Source organism: Trichoplax adhaerens, genomic scaffold (assembly GCF_000150275.1).
Source record: "Trichoplax adhaerens TRIADscaffold_7 genomic scaffold, whole genome shotgun sequence".
Taxonomy (NCBI): Eukaryota; Metazoa; Placozoa; class Uniplacotomia; order Trichoplacea; family Trichoplacidae; genus Trichoplax; species Trichoplax adhaerens.
Genome location: NW_002060949.1, coordinates 3,942,420 through 3,963,035, shown reverse-complemented (window position 1 = coordinate 3,963,035; position 20,616 = coordinate 3,942,420). Strand labels below are relative to the sequence as shown.

The 20,616-nt window shown below is 33.2% G+C and overlaps 4 protein-coding genes across 4 annotated transcripts; 3 read left to right on the top strand and 1 right to left on the bottom strand.

The window, feature by feature from the left end:
* Positions 1-1,831: 1,831 nt before the first annotated feature.
* Positions 1,832-4,897, top strand: TRIADDRAFT_64092 (expressed hypothetical protein; the record flags this gene model as incomplete). Its single annotated transcript, XM_002114392.1, has 4 exons — positions 1,832-2,105; positions 3,084-3,432; positions 4,375-4,431; positions 4,536-4,897. The coding sequence occupies 4 exons, from the start codon at positions 1,832-1,834 to the stop codon at positions 4,597-4,599; spliced, it is 744 nt and encodes a 247-aa protein (XP_002114428.1). The 3' UTR covers positions 4,600-4,897.
* Positions 4,898-7,660: 2,763 nt separating this feature from the next.
* Positions 7,661-8,257, top strand: TRIADDRAFT_5392 (uncharacterized protein; the record flags this gene model as incomplete). Its single annotated transcript, XM_002114391.1, has 1 exon — positions 7,661-8,257. A coding segment is annotated over one exon (597 nt), but the record flags the coding sequence as incomplete, so codon positions are not given.
* A 2,935-nt stretch (positions 8,258-11,192) lies between these two features.
* TRIADDRAFT_58231 (uncharacterized protein) lies at positions 11,193-16,485 on the top strand (the record flags this gene model as incomplete). Its single annotated transcript, XM_002114390.1, has 23 exons — positions 11,193-11,322; positions 11,512-11,582; positions 11,717-11,768; positions 11,990-12,054; positions 12,129-12,200; positions 12,348-12,397; positions 12,882-12,944; positions 13,025-13,083; positions 13,180-13,241; positions 13,341-13,377; positions 13,519-13,613; positions 13,683-13,740; positions 13,817-13,884; positions 13,969-14,053; positions 14,163-14,221; positions 14,298-14,373; positions 14,461-14,555; positions 14,654-14,783; positions 14,857-14,924; positions 14,998-15,062; positions 15,660-15,761; positions 16,043-16,167; positions 16,322-16,485. 23 exons carry the CDS (start codon positions 11,193-11,195, stop codon positions 16,483-16,485), a joined length of 1,851 nt encoding a protein of 616 aa, XP_002114426.1.
* Positions 16,486-18,455: 1,970 nt separating this feature from the next.
* On the bottom strand, positions 18,456-20,616 carry TRIADDRAFT_58230 (uncharacterized protein; the record flags this gene model as incomplete). The annotated part of the gene is made up of 2 exons (XM_002114069.1): positions 18,456-19,433; positions 20,449-20,616. The coding sequence occupies 2 exons, from the start codon at positions 20,614-20,616 to the stop codon at positions 18,456-18,458; spliced, it is 1,146 nt and encodes a 381-aa protein (XP_002114105.1).

The window sequence follows — 20,616 nt, the reverse complement described above, 5'->3', positions numbered from 1 at the left end:
AATAGCTACAGAGCCATAGCCATCGCCATTTCCAGAGAGCGGAACAATGTACAGTACAGTACTATACTGTAGTATTAGACTTCCAGTACGGCACTGCACCAGCAATGATTTTGTCTACAGTACAGTACACTGTACAGTACAGTATCATGGAGAAACGAATTGATACTGTACACTGTACTCTGTTACGCTGTATGACGGTAAGTCACTCACAATACTCAGTGTAATGGCGCCCGCGCATAGTGATGATAGTAGCGATACTCAAACACCTAAAACGTTATGGTCAATATGCTAATACATATTGCATGCTGAATGGGAGCGGCGGAAACACGGTGCATGACTGGGCTTCATTGTGCGCAGGTGGGGGGCCTCAGTAGCAACTACCATCAGCGGTCTTGTGGTGGAAGAAAAGCATCAGTTTTTCAATCTTGGGCCGAACAGATCACAAAGTATCAAGACTTTTCGGCTTGTGGCGGTGCTTACTCCTCTTGTTTGCGCTAATTACATAGGTAGCCTTGAATAAATTGCTCTATCTGAGTAATACCTAATATTTTATCTCCTTTCTGTGTTGTGTAAAAGTAGGGGAAAATAGGTTATCACTTTTTTTTTTTCCTTGAGTGCTTTTTCAACATTTCACTGTCCAATATAACAATGAAAATTTCTCTTTCTTCCTGCTCTTTCCGCCAAGAAACATTTAAAATATCTATCTAAACTTTGAATTGAAATACTGTAACACAACTTGAGTTTCATCAACGTTGATTTCCTTTAGCCAGAATACTGATGACTATGACTAGAACTAAAAATGGACTTGTATTTTATGCTTTATGGAATTTTCAAGTACAAGCCAATTAGGCAAAACTGAATGAACGCTTATTCTACTGTATGGTTTTGCATCAATTTTCATTGATCCTTTTTTCAATCGATCATATTATAGAATAACATAAACGTTTAATTTTTGCCTTTCTTCCTTACTTATTATAGTGTCTTTATCATACAATTTGAACCACATGTGCATGATGCTAGTGAAGTGTTTGCAATCAAATATCAAACAGGACGATGACTAGCGCTTGAAGTCTATCTCTCTTCATGCTGTACTGTACTGTAGGGTAGAAGATAAAATATATATATACAGTATATACCGTTACAAAAAGTCACTATTGACTATAAACGTAAGCGCAATTCGATACTTCATATTAAGGTGAATATCTAGTGTTATAGAGGCTCTGCTTTGACGAGCATGGTTTATTTACTGTTAGGATAATAACATATCCAGTGTGGAAGAGACTTGAGTCTTGTGAACGCTTCCATTTCTTGCTAAGCATGTTTAATCCATGACTTTATGATTCTGGTCAATTTCTGCTGTACAGTACAGCAACTGAAGTCAGCAAGTCCAACTTTCTGTATTTGCTACAGTAAACGCACTAAAATAGATTGTAATGGAAATTAGTAAAACGTCTAGCCATCTGAGCAATGCAGTACATCGCCTTTGACCGTTATTTTAACTAGCAATTACTCCATTTCTATAATTGATTAAGCCATGATAAATGTCAAGTCTTTTGATCATTATATTATTGTTATTATTATTATTATTATTATTATTATTATTATTCAATGATTTACAGATACAGTATAACGATTTCTATTTACAAGTATCGTATTCTCTATTTTTAGATTCATCTTTTATCCAAAGCTGTGCTGTTTTGCGACGAAATTAACTCGATTAGCCAGTGCAGTTACGTATCTGGAATATAAAATTGTGTACAGGACAATTCTTGTATAGTCTATATTGAGCTTTTCCAGTTGGGTAGTTAGTTTATCGCCGAAAAGAGTAACAATGGCCGATCGTACGCGAGTTTACATCGGCAATTTAGGATCTGGCGCCGCTAAGCACGAAATTGAAAAGGAGTTTGCACGCTATGGACCTCTGAAAGATGTTTGGATTGCTCGAAATCCGCCAGGTTTTGCCTTTGTGGTATTTGATGATCCACTAGACGCACAAGATGCAGTTGAAGCATTGGATGGAAGAAGACTATGTGGAGCACGCGTTCGAGTGGAAATTGCTCGTGGTGATTCTCATCCGTCAGTGAAGAGATCGACAGGTCATCGCGGTTAGTAATTCTCATTAATGGACATTTTTTACCAGCGTACCCGTACTTCAGAAATGGTCAAATTGTAATGCAACGTGCGTGTATATGTAAACGTGACTGCGCATTATTGCCATATGATAATTTCTAGTCTTGAAAACTATGACAGAATACTGTTGTGTACGATCCGATCATCTCTTACTATTCGCTCGGCTTGTATACCACCATTTGTTAATGTTGTTTGCTATTCTTTTGTATATACAGTATTGATTGGCCTTAGTACTAGATCTCTACAGATGACTATTAGTGATATTATATTACTGCGGGTTATGTATAGTTTAATTCTATTATTTTAAGTATTGAACCGTTCCGTACAATAAAATATACGCGTATAATAAATAAATAATAATATAATTGACAGTATCTCAATACAAACTGTACCAGTTTGTAGAGCAGGTAAAAAATGGATTATCGCGATAATTCAGACCAGAGACATGTAAATAAAATTAGGTTGATTTTTATTTTTGCACCTTCTTAAATAAAGTTGTATATCAAATTAATTAATTATAATTATTACTGTTAGCGATAATTTATCTGTACAATACCTACAATGTCTTCTACTCTCTACACGTAACGTGAGTAGCAGATTTGATGCACTTGATTAATTCAATCACTGTAAATTTCTAATTTATGACCATTGCGTAATTTGCAGTTACAGTACCCTTAGAGAGAAAAATTTGTTATATTATTAGGCTAATTACAGTCATCCAGAATAGCTTTTCAACTCTATTAATTACATAATCTTGAAGAATTAATGTACCGCAACTGTAATATAAATGACATAATGATGTGATCAATATTCTACGAATTATGTGATTACAATGCTTCTTGAAATCATACTATAAACTGATAATGCAATAGTAAACTGTAGAATCTTTATTTCTGTTAATAGGTCGCGTTAAATTGCTGTGTTTACCTTTGTTGTTTATCACATAAATATAGATCGTGGTGGATATGGGGGTAACCGAAATGAACCTGATCGCTATTCCAGTAGGCGCTCAAGATCTTTCTCTAAGGAAAAGTATGATAAACCACCTCGTCGTCGATCCGGCTCCAGAGATAGATTTGACGACAGGCGGGATCGTGGTGCTGTCAGACGTTCACTTTCACCATATCGAGAAAGAGTAGAGCCAGACTACCGCAACAGACGATCACGATCGAAGGAACGATACCAGCGCAGACGATCAGTTTCACCTTCAAGACCGAAATATGAAACAAACCGGTATGATACGGGTGACGGAAGACACGATTCCCCATCGAGGGGTAAATACATGTCACGTCATAGATCTCGGTAGGTTTCTAACAAGACGCTACGCGAGTGCTACTTATTAAATTAATTATCAGCAGTGATTGCAGTCCTTGTTATACTGTATAATATAATTTTTATCAGCTTTTCATGCTGACCTGGAATTGATCAAATAGTCAGTGCCAATTTTTCTTATATGGTTTAGTGTTAATTGTGGTACTGTTTTCGGGTTCTTTATTAAAGGCATTCACTCTTTAGTTAGCTTTCACCGTCTACTACCCACTACTATTACCTCTTTCTTCCGTCTACGAATATTTCTACCCATGTTGTTACTGTTCATTAAGCCATACCTCGTGTGATACAGTTCTACATCGTCGTGTCAGCCCGCCTAGCTCCTCACCAGCCGTGCTACTTCTCGCTAATCAGTATGCGAGTGCGAGACTTCCGCTTATATCTCTTCATTTGCAAGCTAGCTGAACAGATCTTTCTTGCCTTTCTATATCATTGGAGTAACACCTTATCTATAAAAGTCGACATAATATAAAAACCGGTAGTAAAAATTTAAGATTTGGTTGGCAGCCGAATGAAGATACTTCATACAACTAAAGCGATGTAGAAAGTCTCGTCATTAACTAGCAGCTACAAGTACTTTCTACTCGATTGATGGATGCTACTGCTCTACTTCCTGCATCTTGCATCTTGCATCTTTACCAGCGTTTTAAAGCTATGTCTATGAATCTACTATCGTCAGGTCTATAGTTTTCCCATCCATTATGTTAGATCATCACTGACGAAATCTTTTCATGCTACGACTACTGTATTCCCTGCTAATTACGAAAGATGGGTAAATCCATAGAATGAAGCGTCAACTTTATAAATAGGAAGGGTTATGCCTTATTTGTTTATTATTTCATGAAAAATTTGACTTTAATTATTATTATATTTGAAGTAAGGATTGAGTAATAAATGTCTTCTTTTTTCTATTAGATCTCGTTCACGATCGCCAATGTCAAGAAGAAGAAGAATCGAGGAAGGCGATGCTAGGTTACACTTACAGTAGCCTTTTTTTTAAATTCGAAATAGTAGAAATTTTATTATTTTAAATTTTATTTTCTCGGTATTTAAATGATTGTTTTTCTTACTTACAGATATAAATCACCTAGAGAAAATCGAGGGTCGCCAGGCCACAGCCAAGAACGCCGTGACTATTAACATTGCTATAGAATAATTATTATTATTATTCACTTGATTCTGGCTGGGACTCTTAGAAGTTCACTTAATTCTGGCAATCAACTAATTTTGAAAGGAACATATTTCGGTTATTCGTTTACATGCAGATACACGTGCAGATACACGCATACTTCTACATCCTGTATTGGCATTAAACTTTACTGTCTAAATAGATGTTAATATTTCAGTTTTACTTATCACTTGTACTTATGCGATCGTTTAACTGTTATTCATGTTATGTATTGAAATGCTAAAATGTTGTCATTATCATCAATAAAATATTATAGTAAGCGATACCAACGAAACATAACTGGTTGTACCGCTGCATGATCGATCAGTATGGTATAGTGTAGTCAGTAACAAAGATATGGCAGTTTACGCGTGTTAAAATCGAGCTTTGATATAGCCTCAGTTGTTGTTTAAATAGTCTTTGTAGTCTGCGTTGTATTTGGATGTGAGCAAGTTAGTGATTTACACCTTAAAGAAGGCTTCGATCGTTCCACATAATTATGTGAAGCTAACACCTGTCATTTTAATCACACAATACTCGTTATTTACTATAATGAGAGACAATCATTTGTGGTATTTTTGTTTACATAGTATTGCTCACTAATCTACATAACACCAGCAATGATAAAATGCGGAATAAGTAGGTTTTCTTGAAGACATGTTAGATAAATATTACTACCCGGGTATGTCAATATAAAGGGAGTTATTGTATGCTGTTAATTATACAGAGAACGATATCATACTATTATAGTAACATCGAATTTATACCTTAATGATCTCCAGAATAAGATAATAACATCAACTTCTAAACCATTGACGGAATATTTCACGTCTTGGTAAATATGAAAGCGTGTAACTTCCATAAAGATGTCAGACTAATGATATTACTTGCGAACTTCGCAGACGGCAGATTGCTCAAACTCATCTCAAGATTAAATATAATGTCTAATTCGATAATAGTATTGAAACTATTATCGGAATTATGAATGCACGATTAGCAACAATCGTTACATATATTGTGAGTATCAGGGCTGTACTAAAACTTGTAAATCAAATTCAACTATTGCGACTGATTAAGTTGTTGATTCAAATATATTTTACCGAAAATAAAAAGCCGATCATTCCGAAATTTTACCTGTTACGTAATATAACGAGATTGCAGCATATCAATTTCTCGCCAATTCAATGTACTAACAAATATACAGTGTTGCGGCTCGCTATCATAACTTATATAATTATTTATTGTTTTGATGGAATACAAAGGAATCATGTTGTATTTGCTAACGGTCAGATTCAATAAATAATAACATCGAAACGATAGAGAAGTCTTATTAGTAGCTACACTGACAAAAAGATCAACTAAGGGTCGTTACGATAGACATTAAATCAGCATGAGAAGTAACAAAATGTGTATTTGTAGCTAATAGTCAATTGTATGATCCGAATGTTTATCCGTAGATGAAAAAGAAAGGCAGATTGTAGAATATACGAGTATATTATAGTATAGAGGTATTCCTTGTAGATTTTTTAGAGATTACTTAAAATATTAGAATAGTCACAGTGCCAACACTATGATTAAGTATCTTAATTATGGGCACATAATAGCACTAAGAAATTGATCATGACCTGCACCAAGCTTAGTTCTAAGACCTATTATTTCTAGTAGTTATATTGTAAATTAATATAACAATGAGTAATTATCTAGCTATCTTATTGGCTTTAATAACAGTTAATTCGGCTAACAGTTGTTATCAACTGGCAATGTCACGCCAAATAAATAATCAAGTAGCAATTTCAAGTAATGCAAGTCATGGATAATAGTTATGTAATCAGTAAATAAATAGAGACCTAAAATTTGCTCATTTATTTGTGTATCAGAGAAGAATGGATTTTAGATCTATATTCTTTCAATTTATATCGTAATTAATTGTAATTATTTAGATCGAATGTCTTATTTCTTATTTATTAATCACGCTGACTCGTTATACTGAGTCAGTTTTTATTCCTAAAAACATTGTCATATGGAGTCTTGTGGTGGCGCGATTTTGATGTAATAGCCAGATTATGCATTAGAAGATTAATAATTAATTAAGATGGCATTAAACTATGAATTTATATTCTTAGATAATAAAAGTTATAGGAATTAATCTCAGTTACTAATATATTTTTATACAATTCTTGATTTTTATAATTTGGTAATCTTAGATGTTACGGACTTATACAATCAAATTTTAAAATTACTGCTATTAAAGAGACCAGCTACGGCTTGCAATATCTCAAGAATATAACGTTCTACTACAAATTAGAAGTGGCCTGCCTTAATTATGGTATTGGTGTAGAATTAAATTCTTTCTTTTTAATAAATCGTACTTTTTTGCCACAATAAAGGCATAATATAGCAGGATTAACGAATTTACTGAGACATCATGTTATTTTCTTGAATGAATTTTTATACTTGTGTAGTTAGTTATTTATATCACATCATAGTGTTTCAAAGAAAACAATAATATTCTTTTTGGTAACTTTTTATTGAATTTACACTTTATTCCGACCAGATTCTATTCAGTCATTTCATCTTAAAGGACCTTGGGAAGAACATAGTTTTAGCTTCCACTTTTTTAAAATGTTTATATTCGATTTCTAATTTAACAAAATAGGCCTTTACTTTCTGATGAGAAATATTGTCAAGTGGTATGTGGTAATTTTAGTGTTTTATGAACCCTTTATGTTTTCCAAGTGTTTATCGAGTGGACGGGAGTGTATTGGGAGACCAACATCTTCAACACAGGTGTTTCACCTCTCATTTATGTAACAGTTTAATTATTGTTTTGATTGAATAAATAAATGTAAATAGTCTTACATAACGATCTAATAGGATGATATAAAAGTACGATAGGATCAAACTTTATTTCATCCACTGCTGAGCCTCAAATCGATAGATTAAAAGAAATAAATCAAAACTACATCATCGCACTAGAAAATTAAGGGTGGAAAAATGAATGCAAGTAAAGATCATGCCGAAGTTTACCGAACTGTCTACATTGAAGGAATGCCACTTTATTCACTCTTGGTTGATGGTAAAGAGCGCCTTTGCTTATCGCAGATATCAGCAACTCTACTAAAAGATTTCACCTACAACGATATCCATAATCGTCGGGTAGCCTTAGGGATCACCTGTGTGCAATGCTCACCAGCTCAATTGGAACTTCTACGAAAGATCGGTGCTATACCACCAACATCACGCCGATGTGGTATGATTACTATACGTGAAGCTGAAAGATTGTGCAAATCGTTCCTATCTTTCATACCACCTCCAGCACTACCAGAGGAATATGCTTTCGATGTTTATCACAACTATTCCTGGGGTTGTGTGGGAAAATTTTATCCACGCTTATACACTAATTCACGCGCTAAGTGTATTAAATGTGATTACTGCCACAAGTATCACTCTCCTAATAAGTTTATTTTCCACGTTCATCGAACTGAAGGTTCAACTTATACACATCCACGATCTGGTAATTACAATTGTTGGCGTCGTCATTTATTTTTAAACGTGACTACTGCTAATGATAAATTATTGGAACAATGGGAAGATTTAAAAGCGTTATACAACGGCAACGGAAAAAAAAGAGGAGCATCATCGAAATCTCTTCCTATTGGCGTCACAAATAAATCTATGAAATACCATGGCAATCATCCAGCAGTGCAGCCTCAAGTAAAAAAGCGCGGAAGACCATGCTTAGCTCGTATCGATGGAAATAATATACCTCGTCCTACTAAATTTTTACTTCAGGATAGCGCGAACAGCGTAAAACATAGTCATAATCCTGTCGGTAAGTTTTTAAAGAATATAATAATACCGTCATACTACGATAGGTCATATCATGATACGGTCTTAGACTAATATAATTTTCTTTTGCCAATAATGATTTGTATAGCTGATCTTGAAGAACAATTACAAGAGGAAAGAAAGAAGAGAAAGTTAGCTGAGCAAGAATGCATGCATTTACAAAGTTTGTCCTTAGCTGATATAACTCACTTTCGCTTTAATAGCTTACGATATGCGTGAGTTACTCATTGAATGTATTTCAATCTATTTCTTGAATATAGATAAGATGAAATTACAATGCGTTGAAATATTCGGTTGCCTACCAACAATGAAATAATTACAATTATCGGTAAAGTAATAATTCATACATGAAAGCCAATGGATACAATTTTATGATCTATGCCGACAAGACCTTCCCCTTATTAGAGTGCTAAAAATGAACTGTAAAGTAGTCATCAACGAGAGAAAAATATTATTTGAATAATACCATGTACACATAAAATCTATTTAATTTCTTGACTTTTGTATTCTATCGTATAGACAATATTTAATCTCAATGTTGTGTTTTGATCCTCTGCATTAATATTTTACTGATTGATAATTAGTAATAATGTGAAACATTACGGTATATTGTATTGTATCATATGGTTATAATTTATGGTTATTTTACCACTTTCATAAAATAACAAATTGGCATAAGCGAGCCTTGTATTAATATTGCTTTCATGGTTTGCTTCTATAACTCTATGCATTGCTCATTGCGCTAATTTTGTAATATCCTAGATTACTCGATTTATCATGATCAAATAGTCATATTGTAGCAGGCTATTAGATTAGCCAGTACGATTGGACTATTAATATAAAGGCCAACTTATAACAGAAATAATATGATTTTATGCCGCAATTTAAGTTAACGTATGGATTGGATTTCATTCAATGCTACTTTTGTACTATCGATAAGATAATACAGCTCTCGATAGCTGTATTTTCTATTGACTGCTGCAACTTTCTATTTCAAATCAAATTTTAGAGGCAGAGGCAGAGGCATAAACATTACGCGTGTAGCAGTTCTACCTAATGAAGTTTAATTATTTATAATCATACTATTAACTTTATTATAATTAACTGTACGATATCAGGAAGAATAACTGAATAAAAATTCAATTTATTCTTGACTTCATTACTGGTAGTATGGTAAAAAATATCTTTGTTACAGTAATCTTTTCTTACGCTTAGTAGGGATATAGATCTATACTGTAAGTCTCAGAACGAAGCGAGCTTTACTCTACTGCGTTAGTATATGCAGGCTGAGTAGGACTATAAACTCTCTCTCTCTTAGTATACTGTCTATCTATGTATATCCCTGTCGCAGTTTTCCTCTAATCGCTATTTAAGTAACACTGCGAACGATATAATTCTACTAGAATAAGTATGCTTCTTTCGTAGTGATGGACTCCGTCTGGCCTGGACTTGCTTGTCCTCAGACTTGTCTACATCTATTTCTAAATGTCATCAATCCAGGACATTACTATCCGCATATGGCTTTTTCTACTGCCTATGCTAGAAATGATGCCCGCTATAGCTGGCGTCCATTAGACTTGAGCAATGTGAAGCCTTGCAGAGTTGCAGTAGCTACAGTCGGAAGTAGTTCCTGGCACAGTACTATCACGGGAGAGTATGGACTGTGCACTGTACAGTACTGTACTAACTGCACAGTACAATAACACTATAGTAAACTATACTGTAGTACAACTGCACGCTGACGGCCTATACAGTAGACTGTACTGTACGTATTGATTTGGCAGCTGTACTCATGGAGACCAGCCTAGTAGGGCCAATTGGAGTACAGCACTGAGACTTGTACTATACTCAATGCAATAGAATACTGTATCAACAATTCTCTTCTATACAGTAGTATAAAGCTCAACATGATCACGATGAAAGTCCATGAGACCTTGCGGATAAATTAACTGCCTAACCATTTGATGCTATCACCTCTAATATTGCTAAACTGTCCTTGTTAATCAAGAAGAAAGCGGAAAATTACCTGTAATAGGAAAGGTATAGTAGAGTAGAGTAGATACCTGCTACAATTGTTTTATATTAGATAAGAATGATGTTAGTTTATCTCGATTCTACTGTATCTTTATCGTCAGCTGGGATCAGCGTTGCAGCTTTTTGCAGTTAGAATACGATACAAATACAAGTCTTGCATCGATTGCAAGATGGAACTATGAAAAATGTAAAGCTAATAGACGTAACAATATCATAGTGTATAGCTTAGATAGACGTTGTAGCTTTTTACAGTTAGAATACGATACAAATACAAGTCTTACATCGATTGCAAGATGGAACTATGAAAAATGTAAAGCTTGTAGACGTAACAATATCATAGTGTACAGTATAGCTTGGATAGACGTTGCAGCTTTTTGCAGTTAGAATACGATACAAATACAAATCTTGCATCGATTGCAAGATGAAACTATGAAAAATGTAAAGCTTGTAGACGTAACAATATCATAGTGTATAGCTTGGATTATGGGAAACTCAGCTTTAGTAATGGCTGTAGCTTTTAATTAGCTTTTAGTGGATGTAATAGTATATGATTAGATGGATCATACTGACAAACTTTATCAATGAGCTACCCTTTAAGACTAACGATGCTGTTCTACAGGCGGACTAGACTTTCATTGGAACATTGACATAGTCAAATTAACTGTTGCTTGCAAGCATAAACATGGATGTAGATGGCAGTTACGGCGAGGTAATAGACGATAATCATAGCGAAGATGAACTAAGCATGACTAGGAAGCTAATTCGACAGCAGAATAGAAAAAAGAAAAAGTCTGGAGGTTTTCAATCTATGGGTAAATGTTATATCAATTTCTTGTTGACTTGTTATTTCTTTCAAATGTCCTAGCAGCTATTTGAAATATTACCGATATCCTGCACACATGCAATTGTTGTTATATTTGTATATACTTCAATATGCCAGCAGATGTATGCGATTATAACTTATTGAAACGGGCTCATAACATTGATATTTCTATTTCTAGGCTTGAGTCATGTCGTATTCAAAGGTGTCATGAAAAAAGGCTATAAATTACCCACGCCAATTCAACGCAAAGTATAACAAACAATATGAGTTATTATCCTGATATTTATCAGATCATTTTTTATTTCTGACTCTTCTTATAATGCTATTGCGTCATTAGTTATATTTTATGTAATCCCTTAATCGATATTGCCTTATCAACGCAGACAATCCCTATTATTGTGGATGGCAGAGATGTCGTAGCTATGGCTAGAACAGGTAAAGTAAAATTCTATGCAGCGTCTCTAGCTGTTATATACGAAAGGCACCAATTGTACAAAATGTCAAGTTAAATGCGTTTCATAAGACAATGTTTCTACCTGGCTAAAATAAACTAATCCACTCATTCAGTACATACTAGCTTACATATATTTCATTTAGCCAATATTTTAACAACATAAACTTTACTGCGTATCAATAATGGCAATTTCCTGCTTTAGGATCTGGAAAAACTGCGGCTTTTTTAATTCCTATGTTTGAAAAGTTGAAGGCCCATTCTTCTCAGGTATATCAGCTTCCTATAATTGATAAATCAATGTTTCATACCTGCCGGTAAATTAATTGTTGATTTTGTTAAAGAGTGGCGCTAGAGCTCTTATTTTATCACCAACACGTGAGCTAGCCGTGCAGACCCATAAATTCGTCAAGGAAGTGAGTATTGATGGCTGACTTAATATTCGATTTTCTATAAGCCATTCTTTCGACACATATTATTAACTACGTATTATATTGTAATTTTAGTTAATACAATTGCTGTAGATATAGTTGCTAAATGAAACTATTCATCTCATATTGTAGTTAGGGCGCTTTACTGATTTAAAGACTGCTCTTGTTCTTGGAGGTGACAGGTAAGAAGCACTGCATGTTCGCTATATCTACGCGTATTATACCATTAGAAATCTATAACAATTACCAAAACGACTTTCATTAAAATAAATGAAAAATTGCAATTCTATCTTCTCAACATACAAGAATGGACGATCAATTCGCAGCAATTCATGAGAACCCTGACATGTAACTATTCGTAATTTAATTTCTAATTTGAAATATTTTTTTTATTATTGCTCTTAAAATCAATTTTTAACGCTTTCTTCCAAGATAAACGAAATAGTAAAATAATGTTGATTATTGCTTTAGTATTATTGCCACCCCTGGAAGGTTTTTACACTTAGTAATTGAAATGAACTTAAAACTAATCTATATTGAATATGTGGTATTCGATGAGGCAGATAGGTTCGAAATAGGACTCCACATAAGCACTAAATCTAAATTAATGTTTTACCGTTGTAAATATCATAACCGAATGTTTCCAAAATCCTTGTTTATACACAGGCTATTCGAAATGGGATTTCATGAACAATTACAGGAGATTATACGAAGGTTACCATCTTCCAGGTAATTTTAGCGTGTCATTGGTATCGATCTAACTATGAAACAATTTAAGATTTCTAAACTAGTTCTGGATATAATATTAGGCAGACAATGTTATTCTCAGCAACTTTACCAAAATTACTGGTGGAATTTGCCAGAGCGGGTGAACAATTGATAAGAATCGTCTACTTGATATAATGAGTATTTGACAGTGATTATTATCATTAGTTGATCGCTTTAAATCTGTATATGATTATAGGCCTTACTGATCCAATTCTAATTCGTTTGGATGTTGAACATAAATTAAGTGAAAATCTCAAGGTAGCTGCAGATTATTCTTATTACTATATTTGCGTACCTATTTTGTGATAGAGTATTGCTATTAATTAATGTAGAAATCATGTATATTTCTTCTTTTAGCTTGCATTCTACTGTATCAGACCTCAGGATAGGACAGGTATCTATAAAAATATTTATGAATTATTTATTTTGCCATTGCTAGTATTTGGTTTGCAAAATATGATATTGTTACGTAGTTAGTTACGATCACTACAGTACTAATGTCAAATCATTATTCCATATTCTGCCACTATTTTAGCTGCACTGTTATATTTACTTCGTAATGTTATCAAAAGCAAACAGCAAACATTAATTTTTGTTGCAACAAGGCATCATGCGGAGTACTTAAAGGAGGTAAGCTCCTAATTATTAGACTTTAGGTTTTGGAAATGATTTTAATCTTGTTCATGTTTCCTTTACCAGCTATTAGTGGCAGCGAAGTTTGCCGTGTCTTGCGTGTATGGAAATCTTGATCAGACAGGTCTGTCAGATAGTGATTACAACACCAGTTTACATTTTAGTAGTTGCATTGACAGTAATGGTCTCGTCATTTTTAGCCCGTAAAATTAGCATCAGCCAATTTATTAACAAGAAAACATCAATATTGCTCGTTACTGATGTAGCTGTAAGTCGTATTGCAGTTAAACGCACTTAAACTAATAAAAGTACGATACTTAGTAGTGAATCGGATTGATGTATCGCTACATAGGCTCGCGGAATAGATATTCCTATCTTGGAGAATGTCATAAATTATAACTTTCCAGCACAACCAAAATTATTCGTCCATCGTGTTGGTATGATATTGCATTGCATACCTTTCTCGTTATTAACACAACATGTAAAACATAACTTTAAAGTCAGAATATTTACCGAATCGTTAAATTAATTATATTATTTGTTCAGGTCGTGTTGCAAGAGCTGGCCGATCTGGGACTGCGTATAGCTTTTTAGCAAACGATGAGGTTGAGTTTGTGTTATCAATCATATTAAAGGGCCATAAAATTAATAATTCATTAATATTTTCCTTCATTAATCCAGTTACCATATCTGATTGATTTACATTTATTTCTTGGACGTCCGTTACGGTTCGCTGGCGACACAACTGCTGCTAACGGTAATCTTAGCAAATCGGTATTCAGCTATCGATAAATGATATGCTTTTTTATACCAATTAAACTTATATAATATGATGCAACAATAGATCCTGAGAATGGTATCACTGGAGCTATACCCCAAGAAATAATCGACAGAGAAGAAGACTTTCTGCAGACCTTGCAAATTTTTTCATCAGATTTGGTAAATTGATATCTAATATTCAGTCAAATTTATTTCTGAATGCATACAATTGATAAATGATGATTTTACGTATTTAGTTATATTTGTATTTTTTCTAGCCCTCGTTATCTAAGGTTGCATTAAATGCATACAAAAATTATTTAAAATGTCGTCCGCTGCCATCTACGGCATCGGTTAAGCGTGCAAAAGACATAAATTTCAGTGAAATTGTTGCCCATCCGATGTTTGGTATGTATATAAACTGCCATAACTCACATATAATTAATAAATTATATAACGTGTAGTAATTGTTTAATCTTAGAATCCGATGAATCTCAGACTACCAAAGCTAAATTTTTAACTGAGATCAAAAGTTTTACTCCAAAGCAGGTTCAAAATAGCATACCACTTTACGTATTGTTTATTGCTAGACCTTTAATTATTACTCAAATAACAATCATAGACAATATTCGAGATATCTACAGGGACGAAACACTCGAAAGCTGCGGAGGTTATGAGAAGTAAAAGGTACAGTTTCTATCCTTTATAGCATTAAATTTTGAATAGTAACTCATTTAACGATTACCCTATTCGCTTAGAGATTATCACTCTGCTGTTATTCGGAGGCAACAACCGAACTCGCGTAAAAATACTTTGGAGTCAAATGATCCTAGCAATTCTCATACATTAGAAAAGGCCGATGAAGATTATACCACTGTAATTAAAGAATAACTGTTTGTACTTGTGTGGTGACATTGATTATTATTAATATACGATAACTTATGATTTAATTTGGTTATTACTACGCTATAGGGTGTATTTACAGAGATTGTAGACCCTAGGAAGAGAAAAAAAGCTAAAACCCTCCGTAAATATACTACTTAAATGAAACCTTGTTAATGACTGCATACTAATAGCAGTAATGTTTGGGATTTGCAGCTGGTGAAGGAGAACCAGTTAGAGATAAAAATTATGTGCCTTATATGCCGCAAGACTATGCCTCAGAAAAAGGGTAACTACTATTTGATGGCCAGAACTTGCGTTAATCTTATGAAGTCGAAATTATATATGTCAAAGATTTAAATAAACATTTTGAGTACTGTGGGTTTAAATTCGTAATTGTAGATTAAAGCTATCCGCATTCCATAACCAAGTGGGCAAAGTTGAATTAAATTTAATCGGTGATGAAGTACAAAATATGCATTCCGGAAAAAAGCAAATGAAATGGTAGGAATTCCAAAATATTAAATTAGAATTATGCTGTTTTTGATTACTTGCCTGTGGTAATGTTGTGAATGACATCCTGTAGGGATCGCAAAAAGAAAAAGTTTGTCAACCAGAACAGTGAGAAATCACGGAAAAAAATACGCACTGAAAGCGGAAAGAGAATAGCTTCCAGTTACAAATCTAACCTGTATCTTTCCTAAATACTATTCTTTTTTCTTCTGATGAATGAAAGAATCATTGAATATGGCCTAATGCCAGTAGTTAATAAAATTTCTTTGAAGGTTAGAGTCAAAGACCTTAACAACGTGTTATAGATATAATGACTGGCTTAAAAAATCGAAGACCGGTTATCGTAGAAAAATTGATAATGATCAAGATGATAATGCAGAATTTTCAAAGAAATTTGGTATGTATCTTTAAGCACTCTCGTATTATGTGCCATCGTCATAAAATCTGATGATTTCACCATATAATTTATCTAGTAATATTTTCTAAATAAGTTACGTCTTGAATTATCACCCATTCATTACGGTGCCTAATTAATTGCTGCTTTGTTACAGATCGAAAGAGAGGCAAACAAAAGAAGCCAGTTAAGCAAGAATTAAGAAGTAAGGAGCAGATACTAAAGCTCCGTCGGCAAAAACAAAGGCTATTTGATAAGCAAAAGCGAGGCAGAATGAGAAATCGTCAACGAGGGGCTGGTAATAAGAAAAGGACTCGCTAATTCGAATTAAAAATTGTAGCTATCCGTATTTGATGAATTTATCTATCAGTAACCGTCTGCTGCCCGCCCACTTCGTTCTAAATAAGGCCTTAAGCGTGGCGGTTACAAATTTAGCAGTTTTAACTGATGTGCATATTGCTTGTACTTGTACACTTACTTATCCTTTAAGGCCTCATAGATGAATCAGTCTTATGACAGAGATAAACTATCGAGGCCTATTTGCCATTTTATTTCCTGGCGATGCATTAAAATTATATATGTTTTATCCACTTGTTTACAACTAAAAAAACACTAATATAAGAAATATTTCGCAGCTGACTACGCGCGAAATAGAGCCAGGTAAAGTTATTATGCAATAATTGCTAGTATGCGAAAATGAATTACCTGTATATTACGTTATTTTATGATACTGTAAAACATATATCGAGATATTACGTTGTATTACAATTCATCAGATTTAGATAGAAAATTTATCGGCATAAATGAGCAAGTTAGGTTTTAGGAAAGGGTATGAGAATAGGTTTTCTACATTTATATTGTTTATCTAAAACGTTCTCGTAAGTAGAATGCGATTTTATAACTAGTTCTTCTTGTCTGTCTGCACTAGTAAAACTGTTGAACGAGAACTGAAATCATTACTAATACTGTATCTCATGGAAGAGCATCTAAGCTATATCATCAATCGGCAAGAACTAAAGCGTCTCTGTTTTAAGAACTGCTGTATTATACACTAAAATTGAATGCGTTTACTCGGGGATACGATTGCTACAATTGTATTATAATAAAATTTTTTTTTAATTGTATTGATATCTAAAGAGTTTTACAGTTAAAAATAATGAGGTTAAGAGTAATGATAAAGAACACAGGAACGGTTACTTTATTACACCATGTAAACACATTTTTAAAATGCATTATAAAATCGAATTCGATCAATAATAATATAGGCAAAATTACTCTAAATTTTAAGTTTACAGTGAATACCAAATGGACAGCCGTATACAATGGTTATGATTGGTATTTGTGACTTGTATGTTAGTAATACGTATTAGCGACGTTTAAGTATAAGCCACCATATTAATACATTCATAAAGATGACAGGATTTTAAATGCTTACGTAACATGCATAGATATATCAATTCTAATCTAGACCGACGGCCTTTATTTCACCTTTTTATGGCTATAATAGAAAAGTTAGTTAAGACAATCTAAAACAGTTGCTTAAATACCAACGATTTAAAAGATTCACATAAATAAATTGAATCCAACTAATAATTCATTTATTACTATTAGATAGATAAGTGTATTTATTATCTACGCGCAGTATTCCTGTATTATTTCGTTGTGAACTGAAGTTTCTAATTACATCTACTTGATTTATTGTACTATATCTACTTCAACAAACAGGATATAAGTTTTCGTTTTTTCATTAGTAGCTAAAAGCGTCGCGGGCAGTTAACAAAATATCCTATTTTATGTCAATAGCAATAGCAAAATTTGGTTGCAAAACATTCCATTTAACAAGGAATAACATTTAAATTTCGATCATGTCGTTTACGATAAATTACTTAATTTTAAAATTTTTTAAGATCACATGATAAAACAAAGTAGATGCCTTCAATTGCAGAAAGCCAACTTTAGGAAAGGAATATGATATACCTATGAGTACTTGATAAGTAAGTATATCATCGTCACTAATTAACTAATATGTAAACCTTCTGTTTTGAATATGATGTCAGCAAATACAAGCATTACCTATTCCTTTCCATCATCAACTGTTGAATACCTTCATTATATCGCATAAACATACAGCAGCAAACAGGCAATAATTGCAAAAAGACATGATTATATCAGGAGAATGAATTTGGAAATAAATTGTAATTGTAAAAAGCAACATTGATATACTATGCAAAGAGTATAAGTACTATGGTCAATTATATAGAAAAACATCATTTAAAGAAGTACAACTAATATTAAATGTTGGATTGCTTGCTTCTTTTTCCATCCGTTATAATTTTAATATTTCCTTTATAATCGGTCTTAATAGCAATGTTGCATGACGCAATTAAAGCTTCTCCATACCAACTATGACTACGACATTCACATGTAGCGATATCTAAACATTTATCATAATATTGCTTAGCTTTTCTATCGTTTTTAAGCATACAATGATAAATTTTGCCGATTCTACTATTAGCTTTAGCGACATATTCTTTCCAATCGCAGTCTATAAAGTCTTTATTGACAGATGCGATAACTTCGGTATATTTTTCAATTAAATTAGTGGCTTGTCCTTCGTCATAATCACCTTTACTTAATAAGTCTTTTAGAGTCTGTTCATTCTTTAATAATTTCCTTTCTGCTTCAAATTTACGAGCTATAGGAGTATCTGAATAGTAGGTTCTTGAGCATTCTTCGATAAAGCTCTCGCCTGATTTTCTTCTCTTCATATCTAAGTGTTTACTACTACTGCTATTGCCATGATTGCCGGGTAGGAGACATTTAGAAAATTGTTTAGAAACACGGCGAATGCCAGTAGCTCTGGTACCAGTGGTGCTACCACCATGACTGTTAATAGACATATGAAGATCGCTTCCTAATGTCTGTTTATTGACATAAATAGACGGCTGATCAGTAGCATTTCCATTACATGTCAATCGATTTAGTTGAGGTGATGAAGTAGATAATGCCATATTATAACTTTGAGGCCTGAGATTCTTAAACGATCTGGAATCGCTACGACAATCGCGAACATTAGCTTTAACTACTAAACTTTTAACTATAGTGTTTGCTGAACTTGCTCGACTTGAATTATCGTCGTAATCGGGAGAAACAATTTTCTTTATCATACTTATGCAAGATCCACGACGTGGCCCATCCTGTGTGTAAGCACTTACGCTTCGTGGAATAAAATTATCTGGATTATCATTTAATTCTGCCTCTTTCTCTAACTGCAATGAGAAGGATAATATATTATTAATCTGATCATTTTATAACAATGAAATGATTACTATATGGCTATCTACTGTAAATATTCAGCAATAACAGAGGAATTTATTTAGCGTTACAAATATCATGATTTCATATCAAATTATAATGAAATAACTCCTACTAAATCGAATTACATTACACTTGCTTCTACTAAATCAAAAATCAGAATAATTGTATACCGTTGCATTTCTATAGGTTAATAGATCATAGAAGTTGTTTTTAATTCTTAATCTACCAATAGATTGTTAGATAAAGCTTGTCAATAATATTAAAACAGAACTTTTATCTAAAATCCTAATCCTACAAAGAAAGATTGATACTATCGTTTTATCGATCTATCTATCACTATTTATACTTTATATAAATATAAATATATATATATATATATGTATATATAGTATATGTAGGATGTATTTACATGATGATAAATTCGTACATAAATTAAAGAGGATGTTCTCAATCATCTATTTACTATTGTAATGCATAGATATGCCATAACTGATAGGATTTCCTTCCCAATACCGATAAAGTACAATAGCGTATGGTCAAAAAATAAAATAAACAAAGCTTAATTTCTCTAGATATGACTTTATTTAGTATCAGATTAATGGTCGTTTAAAGCGTTGCTATATCATACAGTAAGTAATAAAGTTTGATGATAAAAAAATTTGTACGACTAAAAGTACTACAAAGTATAATAATTATATCCAAATTGTTCTCCTTATTACAGTTATGACGTTCAGGACAATAATTGAGTTTTATTCCTTTGAACATAACATTAATATTTGTGCTGTCATTTCCTGATATGGATAAATTTAGTCTTGACCTGTCATCATTTTCTTAGAATTACTATTGTATTCAATGGAAGCTATAGTCTACGTTTAAATATTATTCCTTATATTGATTTTCTATCCCCGAGTTTAATTATAATTATGGGTAGGACATGTATGCCTGCAAGATCAGTTCTAACTTTACCTGATGATGGCTATCGCTACCAGTAACTTTCCATTCTTCTTTTCGATACTTTAATCTGATAATAAATACTGCATTGCATAAGCAGACACAAGCCAAGATACCAACCGTAAGGATACTAATGATATTTCGCGGAGATCTCCAAGGTAGAAAATCAGAGGCAAAATCCAT